Source organism: Eulemur rufifrons, chromosome 7 (genome assembly GCF_041146395.1).
Source record: "Eulemur rufifrons isolate Redbay chromosome 7, OSU_ERuf_1, whole genome shotgun sequence".
Taxonomy (NCBI): Eukaryota; Metazoa; Chordata; class Mammalia; order Primates; family Lemuridae; genus Eulemur; species Eulemur rufifrons.
Window position 1 is genome coordinate 225,828,487 of NC_090989.1, and position 22,313 is coordinate 225,850,799.

The 22,313-nt window shown below is 39.0% G+C and overlaps 1 protein-coding gene across 7 annotated transcripts in view; it reads left to right on the forward strand.

Annotated features, from left to right (window-relative positions):
• Positions 1-22,313, forward strand: part of SMARCA2 (SWI/SNF related BAF chromatin remodeling complex subunit ATPase 2) — a 164,546-nt gene that overhangs the window by 14,742 nt on the left and 127,491 nt on the right. For all 7 annotated transcript variants that reach the window (XM_069476443.1, XM_069476448.1, XM_069476450.1 and 4 more), the window contains exons 3-5: positions 2,497-2,626; positions 8,494-8,904; positions 16,214-16,469. In XM_069476443.1, coding sequence (XP_069332544.1) covers positions 2,497-2,626; positions 8,494-8,904; positions 16,214-16,469 — 797 coding nt within the window. The remainder of the gene's footprint in view (positions 1-2,496; positions 2,627-8,493; positions 8,905-16,213; positions 16,470-22,313) is intronic.

Consider the following 22,313-nt stretch of genomic DNA (forward strand, 5'->3'; position numbering starts at 1 on the left):
AGAGTCAATGGTGTAAGTCCCAGTCCAAGGGCAGGAGAAGACGGATGTCCCACCTTAAGCAGAGAGCAGAGAAAGAGCAACTTCTCCTTTCCTTTGTATTCAGGCCCTCCATGAATTGAATGATACTGGCTCTCATTCTGGAGGGCAGTCTTCTTTATTCATTCTAACAATTCAAATGCTAATCTCATCCGGAAACACCCTCACAGACACACCCAGAAACAATGTTTAACCAAGTATCTGAGCACCTGTGGCCCAGTCAAGTTGACACTGTTACGATAAAATGAACCATCACAGTAGACAAGCAATGGAAGAGACTAGGGATTACCACAGCAAAGAGTCTTTCCTTTAATTGAGTAGGAATTTAGGTCAGATTTAAGGTAAGGTATCAGAGCCTGAAAGGGAAGATCCATTTGTTAACAATTTTGTTATTTGATGATTTTCAAATCCTAGAAAGTAATATATGTTTACTTTGAAAAGTAAAATGATACTGAGATAAATAAAATGGTAAATTCTAGCTTCACTCCAGGTAACAGCTTGTTGTATATGCTTTTTGCACCTTACTTTTCTTCATGTTCAGTAAAAATATTGCATAAGCACAGTATGTATATACAGGTGTGTTTTTTTTTTTTTGCTTTTTTTTTTTTACCCTAATAGGATCGTATTGTCTCTATTCATTACCCCGAAACTTTCTTTTTTCATTTAGCAATGAATACCCCTATAATTTCACCAAGATCTCTCCCCCTTTTTTAAATTCATTTTTTTAGCTTGTCAGATACCTAGAGAAATAAAGCTGCTTGTTATCTGTGTCATATTTTTTAGGGGACATAGTAAACGTATTGACATATGGAAGTCATTAAATTGTCGTGTGTTTAGATTAAATTAATTTGAGATCTGTATTCTAGATCTGATCTGTCACTTGTAAAACTTTACCATAATTTCAGAATGGTTTAAAGGTGTTTCATCTTCAAAACGAAAGATAAAATTTAAAGGTAATATTTAGCTAAACTTAATTATTATTTAAGCATTTAATAATTCAGTGAGTGAGTGAGTGTTGGATCAATGTTACGTTTTTTTTTTTTACTGGATTTTTTATTGATTATAATCTCCTCTGGTTGCTTCTGTTTCATTACCTAGCATCTTTATCATACCTTCTCATATTTTCTACCCCCATGGCTGCTCTCTTTTTTGTTTTGTTTTGCTGTCATGCTGCAAGTTTTATTTTTTGCCATCCTGCTTTTCCTTAGCCCCAGCCCCTCAGATAGTTCCCTGCGTGAGGACACGGCTGAGCACTTAGAGCTCACACCTGCTGACCAGATGCCTTCACTTTCTTCCCTTCTTTTTATAGGCAGCTTTATTCCTTGTCCTGTTCCTCCTCCTTCCTCTGAGCTTCAGCTTTTTGCTTTTCAACGTTACTGGGAAATAAATAAACAAGTGGCCTAAATACATCTGCTGTGTTGCTTTGATTTCTTCTCTATTATTACTATTTAACAGACTCAGTGACACTCTTTATACCAGATTCTTCCCATTTTTCTTCTGAACATCCTCTTTATGGTAAATTTTTCCTCTTTTCAAGCGCATGCTTTTGACTCTGCAGAAATTAACTTTCTTTTCTCCAAAACTGCAAACACTCATACTTTCTTGCTTGAAGTCATTTGGTTTCTATAAACTCCTGGAAATATTTCTTTCAGGCTGTTTTGGAAATTGCAATTACAGTTTTGGGAGGAATAGACTTTTCCTTTTTTCGAACACATGCTTCGTTGCCCAATTCTGGATTGGATTAACGTCAATGCAATAGCTATTTATTGTATGTCTGTCATGTACTGGGCCTCAAGTCCTGGGTTCGGCCCCTGTGTTCATGATTTATTTCCAAACCATGACTTTAACCTTTTCCATTCTTCCTCCCTCTGTAGTATACCTTTATCTGTTTCACACTCCTTCCCTTTCAATATTCAGCCCCATTCACTGCTCTGCCTTGTCTGTTCCTCTCTTCCCAACTGCCATGGAACCTTCTGGCTTCAACTTTTAAACTTTCCATAGTTCCTTTCTCTCCAGTGGGGGGAAAAAAAAATGACCCAAGAATAGATCATCGCAGACATTTCAAATAGTCTTCCTTCAGACTTCGGGCTAACTTCATCCTATAACAGGTTTCAAGACTACTTACAAGGGCATGAGAGAACAGCTTGTATTTGTCTACCTTGTGAACTTCATTTTTATTGGCAGATTTTGACATTACCAAAAAAAAAAAAAAAATATCAACTGTTTAGAGCCTTAACTTTTGACTTGCAGATGGTTTTACCAATCCTATTAATTTAGTCTTTTGGGTTTTGTGGGTTTTCTTTTGCCCCTACCTGTGAAATGTAAAAATGTATGACCATAGAATGGGTGATAAATGATTGTGCCACACTTTTTTGAAGACTTTAGGAGGGGTCTTAAGACTCTAGATAGAAATACTGTACTTTAAAGAGGAGTCTAACTGATGTCCTTTAAATGTTTCAGCCCATGGATGGTATGCATGACAAGGGGATTGTAGAAGATATCCACTGTGGATCCATGAAGGGCGCCGGTATGCGACCACCTCACCCGGGCATGGGTCCTCCCCAGAGTCCGATGGATCAGCACAGCCAGGGTTTGTGTCTGCCGCGTATCTGATTTTGGTTCCATACCCTAGTCTTTAAATCTTTCTTATTGGATATTTTAATGATTACTTCCAAAGAATGTGTCTAAGGAAGATTGAATCCTACAGGTTTCTTTTCCTTATAGAAATCTAACCCCATCCTCATCAACTCAACTTTATGATTTATATGGGCAATTTCATTTCCAAGGTTTTAGAAATTTTACTAGCCACCATGTGTCCCAGCACTTTGCAAAGTACTATCTGTACTTTATCCAGAATCTTTATCGTGATCTTGTAAGGTAAATGATGTTACCCAGTTTTATAGATGGGGAAGCTAAAGCTCATGAAATTTACTTTGTTTCCCTAAGTTGACATATCTAGTCAGTGAGAGGGCCAGAAAGAGAATCTAGGTCTGCCTCCCAACAACGTCATAGGTGTGAAGGCGAGATGAGCCCCCTGTGTCCCTTGAATTGCATGCTTACACACGGTCACTTTTTCTGACAGTGAAATTACCTGTCATTGCTGGTGGGTGCTATAGTCGTCTTCTAGGACTGCCACCACAAATTACCACAAACAGGATGGCTTAAAACAACAGAAATTTATTTTCTCGCAGTTCTGGAGGCCAAGTCTGAAATTACGGTGTCCGCAGGGCCATGCTGTATCTGAAGGCTTTAAGGAAGAACCCTGCCTTGCTGCTTCCTAGCTTCTGTGGTTGCCAGTAACCCTTGGCAGTCCTGGGCTTGTGGATGCAGCACGGCGATCTCTATCTACCTCAGTCTTCACATGACATTTTTCTTATGTCTGTCTGTGTCCAGATTTTCTTCTTTTTATAAGGATACTGTGCATTGGATTAGGACCTTTCCTAATCCAGTATGACCTCATCTTAACTGGATTACATCTGCAAAAACCCTATTTCCAAATAGGGGCACATTCAGAGGTACTGTGGGTTAGGACTTCAACATATTTTGGGTGTGGGGGAGTGGGGCAGACACAGTTCAACCTACAGTGATGACCAAATTGATATATGGTATATTTCTTTTCTCCTTTGTGCCTTATACATCCTCTTTCCTTCCCTCACCGTTGAAGGCATGTTAAGATACATTAAAGCCTTTTAATATCCTGTGACCTGATTTCAAAATCATTGTGTGGTCATTTCAAAATGCAAATGGCATGAGTTAATCTAGCATCAAAAAACATTAATATGTAGACATTTTAATTCAAGGCTTATGGTTTACGTGCTGCTATATGTAATCCTATATAATTAAATGTCTGTGAGTTTTTCCTCCGTTTATGATCAGATATCTGTCCACCTGAGGGAAGACTTTTGGTTGGGAGGATTTAGAGAAATATCTTCACAGGTCTTTTCTTGTTGAAATATAAATAGAACAGTCATGGAGGCATAGGAATGTCTCTCTACTAACATTTGAATAGGCTTTTGAATATCCCAGGCTTTGATCTGAATTTTGGTGGCAGGCAGGCGTGATTGTTGCAGATGACTCACAGAATCTTGACCATGTCAGAAAAGCAACCTGAAGCATTGGGACTTTTTGTAGTGCAGGAAGAAAAAATTTGACCCATTCACTGTCACGAAGAAATTAAGACAACACTTCCAGGTTGATCATTTAAATTCTGAGGAGCCAGGTGTGTTCATAGAGCTAATAAATGTCGATCTTATTTTTAATACCTAGCAGGGGTAGATGAGTTGTATTCAGTGATTACTGAAGCCAGGTGCTTGCTCTTTCTGCTCCTGGTATTGCAGTACCTCTAATGGTGGGGCCCTAGGAAAACCCAAAAACAAAAAAACACTTTAAATCTACAGATCAGAATTGAGAGCATTTTTACCTTTATTTCTCTTAAAATTTCTCTGATCACTTGGCTCCCCTCTTTGACTTAAGAATGATGTCATATTTATCTTGGAATCTACAACACTTGGCATGATGTCAAGCACATGACTGGATAGATACTTAGTAAATTTTGTTCTATTAGGTATGGAAATAAATGTATGCATTAAAATGTCAACAATTTTAAGTAGATCTGAATTTCTAAATGTAATTTCAGTAAGTTATAATCACTTTGAAATGCAAAGGTCTGCATGAAAGGGGATCAGAATTAACATTTAATATTATTCTGTAAAATAGTAAAGTGCATCGTAGGTTGGGGAATGAGTTATTTAAAGATATATTTTTGAATAAAACAGTATTGGTATAATGTAGTCCGATTCTATATAATGGTCTAAAAAGAATTTAGACTTGGTAATAGCATGTATCTTTTAAAAACTCATTGTAGGAAGCCATTTCTAAACACACAGGTACAGAGAGGTGTGGTATTGATCAGAAGGCTGCCAACTTTAACTACCTAGCAACCTAGTAGGATATTTTAGGGTATTGGTTGAGAAGCAAAATCATTTCCTTCAATAAATGCTGAATTGTGTACCTTATGGCCCCACTGATAACATTGTTTATTTTTAGTCCATTGGATATAAAAAGCCTTCAGAGGCAGGTATATAATATTTAAGTATTGTGTGCAGGTGCATGTGTGTGTATGTGAAGAGAAAATTCATATAAAATTGGCACTTAAAAGTTCAAGATTATTAATAGGAGAGAGGTTATTGCTTCTCTCCGAGGCAAGGTGAAACTGGGGAGATAATGGCTCTTGAAGACCAGCGAAGGAAAACTGCCACTTTTCAACTGCTTTTGAATGAGCAAATCAAAGAAGATTTCAAAAAGAGTAGAATCTGCATCAACACTGTCATCCTACAGACAAATGTATATTCACTCTGAGGCAATTTCTTCACTGTGTCTTCTCAACTAAAGATAATTACCAAAATATGTGATGTTGTTGTATCATTTAGATTCTGTTTGTCTTCAAGTTTTATGGAATGCTACTCATGTAGGTAGAAGAAAAATCTCTCTCGTTAGCTGAGATACTGTCACTTTTTTTAATATCTTACCATGACAGAGTGATTCTATTAACATCCCCTATGAATTCTGGGAAGTAATTCTTCCCACCTCCAGTTTCTTCTTGCCAAATTTGAGGTGAGATTTTTCTCATATTGATTAATGCTCAAAAATGACTTTGATTCTGCTCTTAGTTTCTTTCTTATCAAATTTAAGGTAAAATTTGTTCGTATTGATTTTTCCAGTGACCAGGTTCTCTTTTTCAGAGTTTGACTTTGTGTCCTTAATGTAAGCATCTCTCCGGCCTTGCCACGTCTCACCCTCACAAAGATGCCTTGTTCATAGTTTAGAAGAGTAATTTGATGAACAGTGTTAGAAAGTTGAGTTTAGACTGGGTGGCCTGATATTTTGGTCCATTGTTTTACGCTTCCTATAATTTGTCATGAGTGAGTTTATGATTGACAACCTTAGGAAATAAGAGAGCCCAGTAACCAGGAGACATGTGGCCCATTCTAACCCCTAGTGGGATCCCTCGTACTATGAAAATGTAAATAGCTTTGATGGAAAGTTTTCCCCCCTGTGGTAGCTTCAGGACTGGCCAGAACCAGGTGTCATAATGAACAAACTACCATTTTGCACTAGCGTCACAATGAAAGGGTCAACATAGGCCTCATGAAGAGGGAAGAGTGCTGATGATGAAGTTAAGTGTATGTTATTGATATTCTCTAAATGTTTATTGTTATATGTGACAGCATTTTGGGATTTGCATTTCTGCCAGGCTTGCAGGCTGATTTCAGGGGAATTTTTTTGGCTAACTTACATGACCAACCAGCAGCCTCATGGCGGCGGCATGGCTTCTGTGCTCTCTCGAGGAGGAGGGATTTGAGGGGTGATATTTATCGGTTCTTCCATTTCCCTTCAGGGCAGGATTTCCCTGAATGGAGCTCTGCTTCCCACCAATGGATAGAACAAAACCCATTGTTGTTTTAGAGGATCCTGGTAAATTTGCTTCCCTCTTTAAATGGCAACTGGAGATGAAAGTTACTATGTCCTTGATTTTCTCTGGTCTCATGAATGGTGATGGTGAATTCCTAGTCAGTGGTGGTTATGTATTCTAGGGCCGCTGTGATTCTGCATAGATGCACGGAGCTCTTTCAGTTCAAACTTGACATAGGTTCACACGTACAGCATATATCTAATAAACACCTAGATATTAGATGTGATAACCTTTATGATGATTGTGCCATGAGTACATTTATTAAAGGGCAAAGACTTTTCATCTATGTATGGAACAGTGTATTTTAGGAATCTTTGACTTGACTAATTGGCACTTTGTTTGAACTCAAGGCAACATTTCGGATTGTTGTAGGCTACTGTGTTCTCTCTTTTATCTTGAATCTCCCTCCTACAACACCTAGTCATGTGTTTTTCTAGGAATTCTTTGGCCAGGCTATGCAAGTCATCTCCTGAAATAAGTTCCTTGAAGTTTTTGTGCATTTTGATTTTCCTTCCCCAGAAAAGTGTTTTTAAGTTTCCCATTTAGATCTGTTATAAACCAAACAGTTCACTCTGATTTTTATGTTATGTTGTTAAGTGGATCTAGAAGATTTTTAAAACTTTTAAGTTCTTAACTTATTATTGTATAACCAAACTTTTGTTAGATCATGGAAAGGACATACATGTTAGAATCAGACAGACCTTGGTTTAAATCTTGGCGCTACCAAGAGTTAATTGTGTGACTTTGAGTAACTCACTTACTCTCCAAGCCTCAGTTTCTGCGTTTTAAAAAATGAGGTAACAGTACATATCTCCTAGCGTTGTTGTGAGGACTGGGGAAATAATGTATGTTTTGCTCACATCCTCTTCGTGCCCCTTATCATTGCTACATCCCCACCAGCCTGATTTCTCCTGGCCAGAACCACCGTCTTGGGTTACTTCCATCTACTGACACCCTCCTTACCCGCACCTGGAAAGGTCCCTGGAGAATAATGATCCCAGAGCCAGTGAAATAACCAGTGACTGATGATTGTTAAGAGTATACACATCCCAGCGTCTTCATCCCTTTTCCTAGGATAATTTGGAGGCAAGTTACTTACCTTATATCCCAGAGCATCTTCACTGGATTAATCTTCAGACACCCACTACAGCAGCAGGCTCCATAATGCACCTTTTATTGGCTGCCTTCCCTTCTTTCTATCACCTTTGCGTGCCTCTACCCATGTCCCTGCACCTCCCCAATAAATTGTCTGCACTCAATCCTTGGATCAGGCTCTGCTTCCAGGAAGAACTCAATGGAAATAGCTGAGTATAACTCACCGCCTTGCAAAATGCCTACAGCATGTAGGCCCTCAATAATTGCAAGTTATTCATAATGTGCATAATAATAAACCAAGAATTTGCTCTCTCTACAAGACATTCTTCATTCCCCATTGAGATATATTAGACACTTTGAGGTTTTGTTCTCTCAGTTGTAGCTGCTTTTAACAGATAGTACTATCCCCTGGGGCCTGTCCTTTAGGTATACAACAGTCACTACCAGTTTGCCTTCTAGGACACTTGTGGCTGTTGATCACTTGAAGTGTGGTGAGTCCCAGTTGAGATGTGCTTTAAGTGTAAAATACTTAACTGAATTTCAAAGACTTACTATGCAAAAAAGAATGTAGAATATCTCATCAATAATTTTTATGTTTGGAAATGATAATATTTTAAATATGTTGGTTTAAATAATATATGTGATTTAAATAAACTTCAATTTTTTTACTTTTTAAATGTGGCTACTAGAAAATTTTAAATTTTATACGTGTATAAAGCACATATTATATATATATTAAATTTTAAAACTATATATAATTATTAAATTATATATAATTTGCATTTCTCTAAGACAGTGTTGCTCTAGAAAATTATCAAGAGTATTTAGGAATACATCTCTTTCAGGGTTGTCAGGGGCAGCCTGTGATCGCCTCGTGTGTTCTATTTTAGGTTACATGTCACCTCACCCATCTCCACTGGGAGCCCCAGAGCACGTCTCCAGCCCTATGTCTGGAGGAGGCCCAACCCCACCCCAGATGCCACCGAGCCAGCCAGGGCCCCTCATCCCGGGTGATCCGCAGGCGATGAGCCAGCCCAACAAAGGTCCCTCGCCTTTCAGTCCCGTCCAGCTGCATCAGCTTCGAGCTCAGATTTTAGCTTACAAAATGCTGGCCCGGGGCCAACCCCTCCCCGAAACACTGCAGCTTGCAGTCCAGGGGAAAAGGACATTGCCTGGCATGCAGCAGCAGCAACAGCAGCAGCAGCAGCAGCAGCAGCAGCAACAGCAGCAGCAGCAGCAGCAGCCACAGCCACAGCCGCAGCAACAGCAGCCGGCCCTTGTTAACTACAACAGACCATCTGGTAGGTTAATATACAACAAATGAATAATGCCGCGGTCCAGCTTGGATAAGAAAGACTGCTCACACACAGAAGCTCTGGGTTGGTGGAAGCTTGGGGCTGACTTAGCCTTGTGTTGTACCTCCCTGGCTCTCTTTCCTTGCTCCACTCAGATGGCCAAGATTCTCGGTCTCCTGCTATAGAGTCCTGGAGCAGTGTTTCTTAAACTTCAGAGACTCTCAGGCAAGCCGTGGACCTAGGGAGAAAGCACTATCACCCACGATTTTGCATTCTCTTTCAAGAGGTTCAAGGTTTCTCAAAAGCCCATCCACACACCCCCGGTTAAGGACGCTGGTGCCCAATGCATTCCATCCACCAGACTCACTCCTCAAATCGGCTCCTCTAGGGCCATTGTATATCTGTTGATTTATTTATTTCTACCCTTTTTTGTTGTGAAAAGCATCTGGGGAGGCTTACAAGAAGCAAACCTGTAATAAAATAATTATCAAGTAGAACAATCAGAAACAAGGGAAAATAGAAAAAGAAGTTAAAAGTTGAAGTCAGCAATGTGGAGACCACAGAAGCTCTCCTAGTTGCTGTAGCTGAGCTTCAAAGATGACTTGAGCTTCTTGACAGAGCCAAAAAGGAGATAGGGTCATGTACCTAATTCTCACCATTTGGAAGGAAGTTGCTCACCCGTTTCTCAGAGGACAAATAGTCATTTCTAGCATGAGAGCATAAAGTAGATTTCCCCAGGTGGGATCATTCTGTAAATTATCATTGTCATCATCATCATCATCACTATTTTCAAAAGAGGTACTACATGATAGAAACATCAATAACATTTGTTCATACTAGAGTAACAGATTCCACATGGCCTATTTCTTATACACACTGGGATAAAATCCGAAGCCATGACATTATGTAGTGGGTAGAAATGACATCGTCCTTTGCATGACCTCCTGCTGGTCTGGCTTGACCCCACTGATAAAATTCAGAGGTACAGGGGACTATGGGAGGATCTTCCATGGAAGTCGTTTCCTCTAGGAAGGTTTTTGTTAAGAACTGGAAAAGCAGTGAGTTTATGGTGCTGCTCTGTTGAGAGCCTTGGATTCCAGGGAATGGAATACTTCCTTGACATTGCTACCATTTCCTGTGAGTGGTTTCCACTCATTTGGGCAAGTCCTGACATGCTGGTTATTGCAAACAGCTAGTTTGGGATATTGTTACTCTTCGTAGGTTTTGGGACTTGTATAATGGGAATGAGTTCAGATTAGTATTTTTTTTTAATATTTTACCTGTTGAGTTCATAAATGTTTCTTTTCTGGTAGAGACAGCTCCAAGAGTTGGCCTGCTTTCAAGATAGGTAATTTCAGTGACTTTATTTTTCACAGTTCTGTAGGCTGTGAAGTCCAAGAACAGGGCATTGGCAGATTCAGTGTGTGGTGAGAGCCTGCTTCCTGGTTCGTAGACGATGCTTTCTCACTGCTTCTTTACAAAGGGATGAGGCAGCTCTCTGGGGCCTCTTTTATAAGGGCACTGATTCCAATCATGAGGGCTCCATCCTCATGACAATCACCTCCCAAAGGCCCTACCTCCTAATACAATCTCTCTGGGGATTAGGATTTTATCCTATGAATTTGGTGGCGGGGGGGAGAGACACAAATAAATCAGCCCCTAGCAATGGGTTTTTAAACAGGAGGAAAGTGTCACTGCATCTCCTGATTTCTATGTGGAGCTGTTTCGTAGGTGGAGGATCACGTAGGACTGAGCAGTGGGGCTGGAGGAGAGGTTGTACGAGAAAACCACGCAGAAAATAGCAGCTTGAACCCCAACGTATTTAGATTTTAAAACTGCAAAACTCTAGCTCTTGGGAATGCAGCCAGATAAAAGAAAAAGGTGTGTGTGTGTACATATATATACACGTATGTAGCTTATACTCACTGAGTGCCTACTGGCACTGAATGGCCTACTCATGCACCATTCTCAGTGATAAGTTCTTGGCACATGTCACACAGCTAATAGATGGAGAGTCAGGATTCAGACCCCAGCAATCTGACTTGAGAGCTCATGTTCTTAACCACTTTCCCATGCTGGCTCCATCCTGGAAAAAGGCTCATGATAAGGGAAAGAATCTGTCACAAAGTCTGTGTACCAGAATGCAAGCATTGTACCCCTGTGTGTGAAGAGGCAGAATATCTTAGCTCCTCCTTACTTAAAGCCTTTTTATTCTTACTCTAGACACAATGCCAGAAAAATTGATAATGTTTATATATCCCGTGTCTATATGAGGATATTATCTAGCAGGGTTTCGAGTAGAGGCCAGCAGGTAACAACCAAATAGCTGAAAACTTGATGGGGAGGAGGGAGCAAAACTGAACCTCCCAAAACCTAGTGGTTTGGGCCCTTGTCATCTGGGCATAGTCCACTATCTGTTGCAGCTGGTTCCCGGTGCCACCTTGTTGCAGACCTCCACAAGCAGAGGTATTTTTAAAAATGACCTAAAAATGATGAGACCGAACAAAGTAGTAAAATTTAAATGATGACATTTTAGTTATCTGGATGCTCGTACATAATAAATACTTCATGTCCTAATAAACTCATCTTTGAGTGCATTTTCTGGATCATTTTCAGAAGAGGGGGCTGTATTTTTTCTTAACCTGGCTTCAGTACCTACATCTTCCCTCATCATCTCCCTGTCATTAAAGGGAATTTATTTATTACTCACTGCTCGTGTCTTAATTTCCAACAGTCAGGCCTTCATTAGAAATAAAAATATTTGAGCAGATAAGGTTTTATGGCAGAGTAGACCAGGAGATCGTGAATGAAGGAGGAAAGAAGATACCTCCTTCAAATAGAACGAGCCCATTCCTGCCACTGAGAAGGATCTTCCATCTGACAGCATTGCTGAGCTTGGCCCCAGGTCTCAGATTCCATTAGGGAGACAGATAACCTTACTTGCCAAAGACATTTTTTTTAGATTGGCATTTAGAACAAGTCAAAATAAGGCAAAATTTTCTTTTTAAGGTTACCATATAATATTAGACTTTATTTATTATTTCCTCTCCTTTTTTTAAAAAAAGTATAATTGCTCAAAAATACCCTTGCTAATATTTTAGGAAAAAATAAGTTTTAGTATATTTACTTATCTGGAGGTAGTCATGTTCCCATTTTTCTTTTGTCTTATTTCCTAGTGTTATTCGTGTGTGCAGAGAATCTTTTTGGCTGGAGTGGTCTGCCTCAAACCTACTCCAAAGTTATCATTCACTAAAAGTGACATCATCCTAGCTACCACCAGAGAATTAAGGTTAGACTTGAGGCACTGCACACTGAACACATAACTCTGCAGTGGTTTCCCCTATGAAGTGTCAGCCACTTTTATAATGGAATGTGCCCTTACCTGCTATGGGCACCACTCAAATCTAACCCGTCATTTTTCTTTTCATTTTGATTCACTTTCCCTTTTAGAGATTCAAGCAAAATAAAAAATGGGAATTGAAAAAGTTTTGGTTTTTTTGGGTATGAGAGAGGGACCTTATAATAGAAAATAAAAGTTTTTTGCTCATTTTTTTTCAGTGCTTGTCCCCCCACATTGTTGGGCTTTCCTTTTTTTTTTTTTGGCATCTGAGATTTCTTGGTATGCTCGATTTAAATGCACTTCATTACATTTATCTTTTTCAAGCTGTGGAAACCAGTGAAATTGTTATTTAATGCACAAAATTTTATTTGCATTATTGTCCTGTATACTATTACAGAAGACCAAGTGGGAGCTCTGAATGCACAGAAATTCTGTGCATGTGAGACTTAGGTGTTTTAATAAATTCGTTGCCCTGTTTCTTCAATACAGGCGTAGGGATTCATCCAATACAGACCCTCCCTTAGCTGTGCTGGGACTCCCTTCTGGAGGGCCAGAGCATGGATCTACTTTGACTCCTAAGGTGAGGACTGAAGGAAAAGCAGATGGCATTTTGTACCTCTGACAATTAGGCCTGAATTGTTTATGTTGGAGAGGGAGTAGGAGATAAGCTGAAGAATGTGATTTGTCTTCCATTTGAAGATAGCAAGGAAGAGTCTTATCAAGTGGCAAACATGAATGTCTGGTGTAGAGGAGATGATTTCTGTCGACAGAGTGCAAACCCAGTCAGGCAGATGAACCCTGTAAGCTGCCTGAGGGACAGATGGAAACCTAAGGAAGAGGTAGTTACGTGCTGGGCATGGCTAACTGCAGCGAGCTACGTTCAGTTCCCTAGCTTCTGTAAGTAGAAGTTTTTATATAATACAATCTGCTGGAGGGGGGAGAATATAGACCCACACAGTAAAGGAACTTGTGGTGTTTAGTTAGGAAGTGGAGTTTGCTTCGAAGTGTCTCTAATGGCAGATTAGCAGGAAGCACATGGCAAGCTGACTTATCTGCGTATTTGTGCTGAGCAGTTGTATTAAACTAACACTTTGAAATTTGTGTAGAAAAGAGTATTCCCAAAGCAGCCAGCTAATATGGTACCGAATTTCCCACAAGGAAATTTCCTTTCTTTTGCCAGGCGGTTTTTCTGTATAGCTGAGAAAAATTAAATTAGGCTTCTTTACCTCTGTGTCCTTGGTTGCAATAAAAATGACCAGAGGTAAGCTTTGAGCATGTAGACATATCATCTCACTGAATGCTTACCACTGCCCTATGAGATAGGTATGGTTATTATCCCCATTCTGCAGATGAGGAAACTGAGGTGTGGATTGGTTAAGTAACTTGCTCAGGCTCACACAACCAGTAGGTGATGGAGCTGAGGTGAAACTTACCATTACTTCTGGAAAGATAACGGGGTGTTTTAAATGTACCTGTTTAGTGCACAGCAGGTTGTAGTACTTTTAAACTGGAGATTTGAATGTAGAAGTTCATGTTTGGCTCTCTCTCTGCCTCCCAAGGTCAAGGGTGAATCTAACTAGATTGGCATGTCCTTATATTTGGTGTTTGGAGAAGGCTATCCTTGTGTATATCAGATCTAGTTTGGAGTCACAGACTAAAAATGACTAGATTCTGAATCAGGGGTGACAGACGTACTCTGCATACTTTTTTTTTTGTTGTCGTTTGATATGGTTTTAAAAATAGTGACTTGAATATACCTCAAGGAGTCGTCATAAGCTTCTGCATCTATATTTGAAGGCAGTAGTGCTAAAGAAAGGGGTGCCCAGAGTAAGTGAATCGTATAACACTACTGCAGTGTTATGGCTTTTGTTGATGAATTATTTGAACTTTGAAAGGAAGAAACACACTTTGAGAACTGAACTTAAAGTAATTCTTATGATGTTATCAGTAAGACCCGAATTTTCTTTTTATTAAAGGTGGTGGCTTTTAGAGGACCTCAGTGTATTAAATTCATTATTTAGTATGCTTATACCAAGACTTCAAATGTATTTGATTTTACCAGCTTCTTGAGTTTATTAAGAGGATTCATAGAATCATAGAGTATTAAAATAAATGTCAGAAATCAGTACCTGCTCTCACTGGACTGGATCACACCTAAAGCAACCCAAATGAAAAGTGGTGCTCTGTTTTAAAGACCTAGGGAAAAAATATTCTAAAACTTTCCTCCATAACTCATTCCTATGCTTGATAGCCCTGAGATTTAATATTTAGAAATTGGTTTCTTATATATAGATGAAAACAACTCTAAATATAAAATGTTATGAAAAGGTATGCATTATGTAAAAGACCTTCCATTCAGAAAAAAATGAGAAAGTACTTAGATGAAAAGAACCTCTTTATTGTGGTGGTACATCTACAATACCTAAAATAAAAAGATACGTATTTTCCCCCAGGATTTTTTCATCAACCCATAGACCTAGGAGTACAAATTACCTGAAGAAGAAATCTTACCTAGCTCTATATTTTTGGAAAATATTTTACCTAATTTCAGAAGGAGGAGAAAGAAAGAATGATAATAACACCATACGCACACACACACACACACACACACACAGACATGAACATAGAAGCGCACTGTAGTTTCCTAAGAAGTTTGTTCTAATTCTTCACATTCCTCTTGTCAAAATGTTTGCTTATAGCTTTCTTTGCATTGTCATTTCAGCCCATTTCTAATTGGTGTTTGCTGGAAATTGAATAAATGTGTTCAATTTTTCATAATGTATGTCTTTGTATGGTTAATTATTAAGTCGCTCTGAGGTGTATGGGCCATTATTTTTGTTACCATTTAATAACTTTATTTTTTCTTAGAAAGGATATAGAAAATACTTGGAAGATTTGAGAGCCTTTTAGAAATTTTAACATCTGCTTACTGAGATTCTTTTTTTCTTTCTCTTTTTTTTTTTTTTAGTTTACTAACTCATCTGGTAGCATCACTAATCTTATTTATGATTTTAAGGTAACTAAAAACTCACCAACAAGGAAAAATGGAACACTTTTTAAAAAAACTTTAGGTCTGTACTTGGCAATTAATTTAAACTCCTGAACTTTAATGTGGACAATTACTTTAAATTAACTTATTAAATATATTTTGATAAGCTTGAAGATTACAAGTCATTTTATTCTGGTAACATGAGAAAAATGATCGGTTGAATCTTAATTTTTGCTAATTTTTATTAGGTGGAATGAGCAGTTTTTTTTTTCTTTTTGTTTTCTTTTTGCTGGTACTGAATGTTTTTAGAAATATTTTCTGATATGTAGAAAAAAAAATTAAGTTCTGAGATTCACTGATTGAGCCTGAAATATGCCTTAGAGAGCATTAAAGAAAAATGTGTGCTCCTTTTAGCTCACAGCAGAGACTGGCAAACTCCTTGCCCTGCTGGCAAGTGTTGGTTCTAAGAGCAGGGCCATTCCAGATTGGGATAGAGGTCTGCCCTAGAAGGAGTTGCGGTGCAATTTACAAGATGTGATTTTAGGACCACAACCAAATTACATCTGATGGTTGTGTGGATTCTCTTACTTTTTTGAACTCTGAATGCACATGTAATTATTAAAAAAACAAAACAAAAACACTGTAGAGCCACATTAAAACCTGGCCATTGTCCTCTTAATTTTGTTAAGAGTCATTTTGGGACTATTTTCACCAATGTTTCATTAGTGAATGCCATTTCCCTATGAGGATAGATGCCAGATTTTTTTTTTCTTTTTTTTTCCCCCTTTTCTTTTTGCCCCTTTCATCCTCCCCTTCTCTGCCTCCTTCCTCCTCTTCCTCCCTGCCCTCCTTTTCCCTCTCCTCCCCTTAGGTCTTTAAGACACTTAGTGATTCCCATCTCTGGGCCCTGGGGGGCGGCAGCAGGCCAGGTGTGGCCCGCAGGGCGCCGTCCCGCAGGTGTTGCCCATGTCGCTCTTGTCCCGCAGGCCCGGGGCCGGAGCTCAGCGGCCCGAGCACCCCGCAGAAGCTGCCGGTGCCCGCGCCCAGCGGCCGGCCCTCGCCCGCGCCCCCCGCCGCCGCGCAGCCGCCCGCGGCCGCCGTGCCTGGGCCCTCAGTGCCGCAGCCGGCCCCGGGGCAGCCCTCGCCCATCCTGCAGCTGCAGCAGAAGCAGAGCCGGATCAGCCCCATCCAGAAACCGCAAGGCCTGGACCCAGTGGAGATTCTGCAGGAGCGGGAGTACAGGTAACGCACCGCACCGGGGAGAGGCACACCTGCGGTGTTCTAGCAAGTGCCACCAAGCCCAGGGATGAGGTGGCCCCTCCTGTAGTGGTCGTTCTGTTATGGGCCAAGGGACGGGCCTAAAGGAGATGGCGGAGACAAATTCATGCTGGGAGAATGACTGCAGAACAAAGTCACAGGAGTTTGTATGCCACTGGGGGGCCGGGGACTATGATGGCACTGGGTTGGCCGAACCGTGATTTTCACTCATTCAGTCAGAAAACTTTTATCATATCTACCCTGTGACATGCCAGGCACTGGGGGATTCCAGGTCCTTTTCCAGCCTGGAGTTCTGTGGATCCAAGAAAGTGGTCATCTCACAATTCACTTACGCAACGCATTGTCCTTGTTTGTATTTGTGTCCTTGAATGATGACAGTGGTGGTCAGATGTTGAGTGTGTTGTGCTGGCCTGACCTGCAGGTTAGTGCTACGTTTCATACTAAAAGCAAACTTTGGTAGCTTGGTATAACATGTTCTATGTTTTAATTCATGTGTGCTTGAGTCTATAGCTCGGACCAGCTTTGCAGGGAAACCCTATGTAAGTGTCTTCATATGAGGCTCCTTACTTAAACTCTTACTCCAGAAACTTAATTTTTACCTGATTGGCATATTTACCAGAATCAGGGGTTGGCAAACCTTTTCTGTAAAGGGCAGATAGTAAATATTTTATGCTTTGTGGGCCCTTATAGTCTCTGTCACAAGGACTCAGCTCTGCCCTTGCAGTGTGAAAACAGCTGTAGACAATAACGGGCTGGCTGTGTTCCAGTCAAACTTTATGTATAAAAACGGGCTGTGGGCAGGATTTGTCCTGCAGGCTGTCGTTAGCAGACCCCTGATGTACATGGTTAACGTCAACCCAAAAGGGAGTCCAGTAAGTGCTGAGTCAAGATAAAACAAAGCTAAGATTGTGGATTCTGGAGTCTGCCAGAATGCATACTCTGTCATTACAAGCTCTGTTACTGTAGTCAAGTTTTATCTCTTTTCTATGACTCAGTTTCCTCATATGTTACAAGAAGATACCTCTCGAAGAGTTGGGAAGATAACATGATACTGATTCATTTAGTAAATATTAGCTATTATTAGCTCCCAAATATTACTTAACTTAAAAGAAAATTAGAGTTTACAAATTACAGAAAATGTTAATAAGCAATGTTTGGGCTCTCTTTTAAAACATGATCTGAATCGTTATTGAAAAGCACACCACTTGTTTGTAATTAAACTAAAATGCTAAGTTACCAGCTTTGAGAGTTAACTCTGAAAGAAATTAGATATATAATTGCCATTAGATGGGTGCAGTTTTTTGAATGAAGAGTATGACTTTACTCTCATTACTATTACTAATCATCCATGAAGAGCTTTTATATTGCTGTTTCCAGCATTTTGTGTACACCTAGAGAGCTAGATACTCATCATCAATTGATATTTCAATGCTGATAGCAGATTCTGTTGGGTGAATAATTGCTGTATGTTATAAAGTTAAATACTAGCATACTCCTGGGCAGAAAGACTGTATTTATGTGCAATACTTTTTAAGTTGCTGAGACTGTATTTATGTGCAATACTTTTTAAGTTGCTGTTGCGTTTAAAAAAGCTAAAGAGTCAGTAATGAGATATAGAGGTATCATGCAGTGATTCTAAAATTCTGACTTCCTAAGAGGTAATATTTTTTTCCTACCCTAATGGTACAGAACTACCAGTACCTTTGTTAAACTACCCTCATAAGATAGATGTCCTCTATATTTAGAAATTTTACATCTATGTCCAGATGTTTTTTCCTTATTCAGCCTGTGTGTATGTGTTTTAGCTTTTTATTGTAATGGCTTTTAAATGTTCCTTATCATTTTTGCCAGAATTTACATTGTAGGACTTTCTTGTAATGAGTTCCTTTTAGGACCTTTTTTGAAAGTGATCTTAATGGATCACTATTAAGTGTACAGGATTAAGTAGAACTATTTAGCCTATTCCAATTCCAAAGCTTTTGTCTTCCCCTTTTTGTTTATAAATTTAAAAAAAATTCTGTCAGTATCTTTTGAATTATATGCATTGCAGGATGTGGCAGGATGGCTGTTTTTCATATTATTATCATTATTACTTGATAAATGTCTACTCCTTTGTAAAGCTGTGTGGCTTTTGAAATGATTGATCTGGGCAATCCTGGTCCAGGAAGTTGGTGAGTCCTTTAGCCTGAATTTTCCTGTGGCCGCGTGGAGAAGCAGCATAGGTTTGCATTGGCAGCATTGCAGGGGCGTGATTTGTATTTTTACCTATAGAACAATAGCTGGCTTCTGCATGTGAAGGTAAGTTGTTCACCTGCAGAGATAAATTAAATTCATCCCTTAAAAAGGTTAGATTAAGTCCCTTAGGCACTTGTAAAAGACAGCAAAGAAACTTTTTTCTTTTCTTTCGACCCTCTGTAACAGAACACCCTCTGTAACAGAACGGCTTACTAGCCTTTTGCACTGATAACTGGAAGGGTCTAGTGCATCTTTATCACCTGATCAAAGATTTGAACAAGGTATAAAAAAAAATCTTCTTTTACAATTTAATGAACTTAGTTTGAGCAAAAATCATCCGTCAGAAATGCTTTCACAGATGTCAGTTTCTCTGGCCGTTGTAATATCACTTACCTTGTCTATGAAAATTGACAGGAAATTTTCAGAATCTTACATTTTTTTTTTTAACTTTTAAGTCAGTTGGCTGCTTTGCCTTATTCATCCTGAAATCAGAATTTTGACAAATTGACCTTCTTTATTCAGCAGGAGCATAAATAAGTTCCTGCATGTGAACACGTTGCCTCAGATCTGTACAAGCTCTCTAGTTAATACATTTTTTCCCATTTTAATTGGATTCTTTCTTTTTGACCATCTTTCTCTTACAATGGAACTTTATTGCTTCCCTCTGTAGTGTCAGAGAGATATTTCCATGTGCTTCTTTTTAAAAAGTCTTTCTGGCACACTTTCTTTGCCCTCTTAATATGCCTAACTTCAGTTTCTTCCATTTAGAGTTAGAGGCTTGAATAAAAGTACTTCAGGAATTGTCACGTTGGCATGTAAACTAATTCCACAAATGTTTGCATGGGAGATGTATTTCACACTTGAAGGGGTTTATTTGGGAAGGGCCTCTTTGAATTCTATCAGCTGTCTTTGGAATCCAGTCAGAACTTAGTGTGAAAGCAGCAATGGACGCTCCTTGTTTGGGGAAGGCAGCCGAGGCTGCTTACCTGTGACTGTTTTGTCCCGCCCTTGTCTCCATTGCTACCCTGAAAATTCCTTCTCGAAAATTACCAATAGCCACTTTACCAGCAGAGTTTCAAAAAGTCACATACACACACTCTCTCTTTTTTTTAAGTGTCACTCAGCTCCTTGAAGGAACAAAATGTACCAGTGTCATTCTCTGTTCAAATAACTCTCCTACAGGAATCATAAACTTCTCCTCTGGACCTGAACAAATATCTGTTGCCTTTAATGGAACTCTTTTTCTTGCCAGAACAGTAACCCCTCTTGATTTACTGTTCAATCTGTATGAAAAACCTGAGTGACCTAATTCTGCTTCAATTTTCTGTACTTGTGAGGACACTAAATGAGCCTCCTGCAGTCATGCAGTATTACATCTTGTTGTTGTTTCAGGAAGTTGAGAATCCTGAATCTCTTTATCGGACTACCTGCTGAATCCCATTGACAGGAAGATGAAATTGTCTGGAGAGGAGCATTATTTAAAATGAAGATTTCTATTAAGAACAACAACAACAAAGATAACAATTTTCCACGTTAGAAAAAGCCCCTCCTGTACCTTTCTTACCCACCGAATCGAATGCCTATAATTTTACTATGGAATCTGCCTTTCTTCTTCTCCTAGAGTTTGCACTTTGTACCTCTTGCCTCCTTTTCATAAAAGAGAGATTCTTTTGTGCTGGGAAATCAGATTCACTGACAAATTACTAGGCTCTTTGGAGAAACAGTCATTTCAGGGAGAAGTATACCCCGCCCCCAGCTCCCACTCACTCCAATGCCCTAGTCACCCAACCCCCCCATATACCCCAAGTCTCACTCCCCACCTCCTCACATCCCCCCACCTCCCCACTTCCCACCCTCCTGTTGAGTGTGATTTAATCTCTACACTGTCAGCCCAGTTGCTCTACAATTATTTATTTACTCCTAGTTCTGTAGTCCTTTGGAAGATGAAACAGCTATTCCTCTCATTCAGTATCTGACTCACTTTGTCAAAGAGAATAAACCAGAGTACCAAGGCATAGTTTGAGTTCTAGGATACTCAAGTAAGAAAGATTTTCAAGGAATCTATAACCAAGGAAGTAGAATAACCAAATTGTTGGCTATCATTTCATTTAATATTTAATAACATTTAATTTTCCTTTCATATGGTCATAATCCTGCAAAAGTAGAGTTGTTTTGGTTTTACTTTTTTTTCCTTTAAGTTATATATTTGGAAAAAATCCATAGTGTATCTTCCTCTTAATATCCTAATCGTTAAGAGGCATCATCTGTTGCTATATTTAGAGATTAGGGACTATGTGGATATTTTAGAAAATGAATTGGGTAAATGAAGATGTTTATTTCATATACTGAAAATAAAAAATAAAACATGATAATAATCCCATGAGTATCACTAGTAAACAAAAAGTGGGAGAAAGTTGGGAGAGTTTGAACAATTTTACCAAAAGAGTAAAGTGATAAAAATTTATTACTGTTGTTTGAACTAACAAATTTTTAGTCTCTTGCATGGTGAGACCATTTAAGAGAGCTATTGTTTATATTGGTATTCGGGGTTAAAATGGCAGCATGGCAGGAATGATTATGATAGTGAATCATTCAGTAACTCAGAATCCATAAAACAGATGCAGCAAATAAAACAGGAATCTGTCATAAATATTATTTTTAGTGAAGTCAAGGAAAAATGAATCGTTTCCCTTACTACTATTTTCAAGTTTTGGCAAACAATGACGTTTTATTTCCCTCCAAACCAAACAACTATAGGTTTTTAAAAAACACTCATTTTGATATTTGGGCCATATTACGTATTAAGATATTTTGCAGCATCGAACTCACAGAAGGTTTTACTTTTTCATGTTATTATGCAACATCATAAAGATTAGAAAAACCCATGATACTCATTTTTAACAGAATTCTTAATTTTCAACTTTTATAGTGGAGGTTCAGGAAAGTTCTCAGATCGTGCATTTTAATTATCTATAATATCGTTTCAGTGGTTTGGGTATGAGGCAAACAAGGGTTCTAATCTTGGCTCCCTCCTTTTAGCTCTGTGATGTCTATGTGTTTTCTCATCAGTAAAATGGGCCCATTATAGCATTTACCTTGTAAAGGGTGTGTGTGTGTCTGTGTGTGTGTGTGTGAGAGAGAGAGAGAGAGAATTAAACTGTACATTAATTGTACTTAATTTAGTGCCATTAATATTAACTTAGTTTAACTAAGTTACTTCTTTTATTACTATTCTTTCTTTGTTGAAATCTATTCCAAGACAGTTTTGTCCCAAATTTAGGGGGAAAGTAGTTCCAAAAATGGATTTAAATGGCATATAATTATTTGTAAGAATAGGATCCAGGAAACTCTAAAACCAGCAGCTTACATGTGTAACACTAATAGTATCCCAAATGAATGAAGAAAGTGAGATGTCTTTTATTTTCTATTTTGTTTTTATTAAGAGGAAGTACCTGTAGTTATATTTTTGATGGTGTCTAAAATAAGAATCCCCAGCATCCTTTTCTAGAAAGTCTTAGTTTTTAAGTACTGTTTACTGCTGCCTCTGATTTTTAAAAATGCCTCATTTGTCTT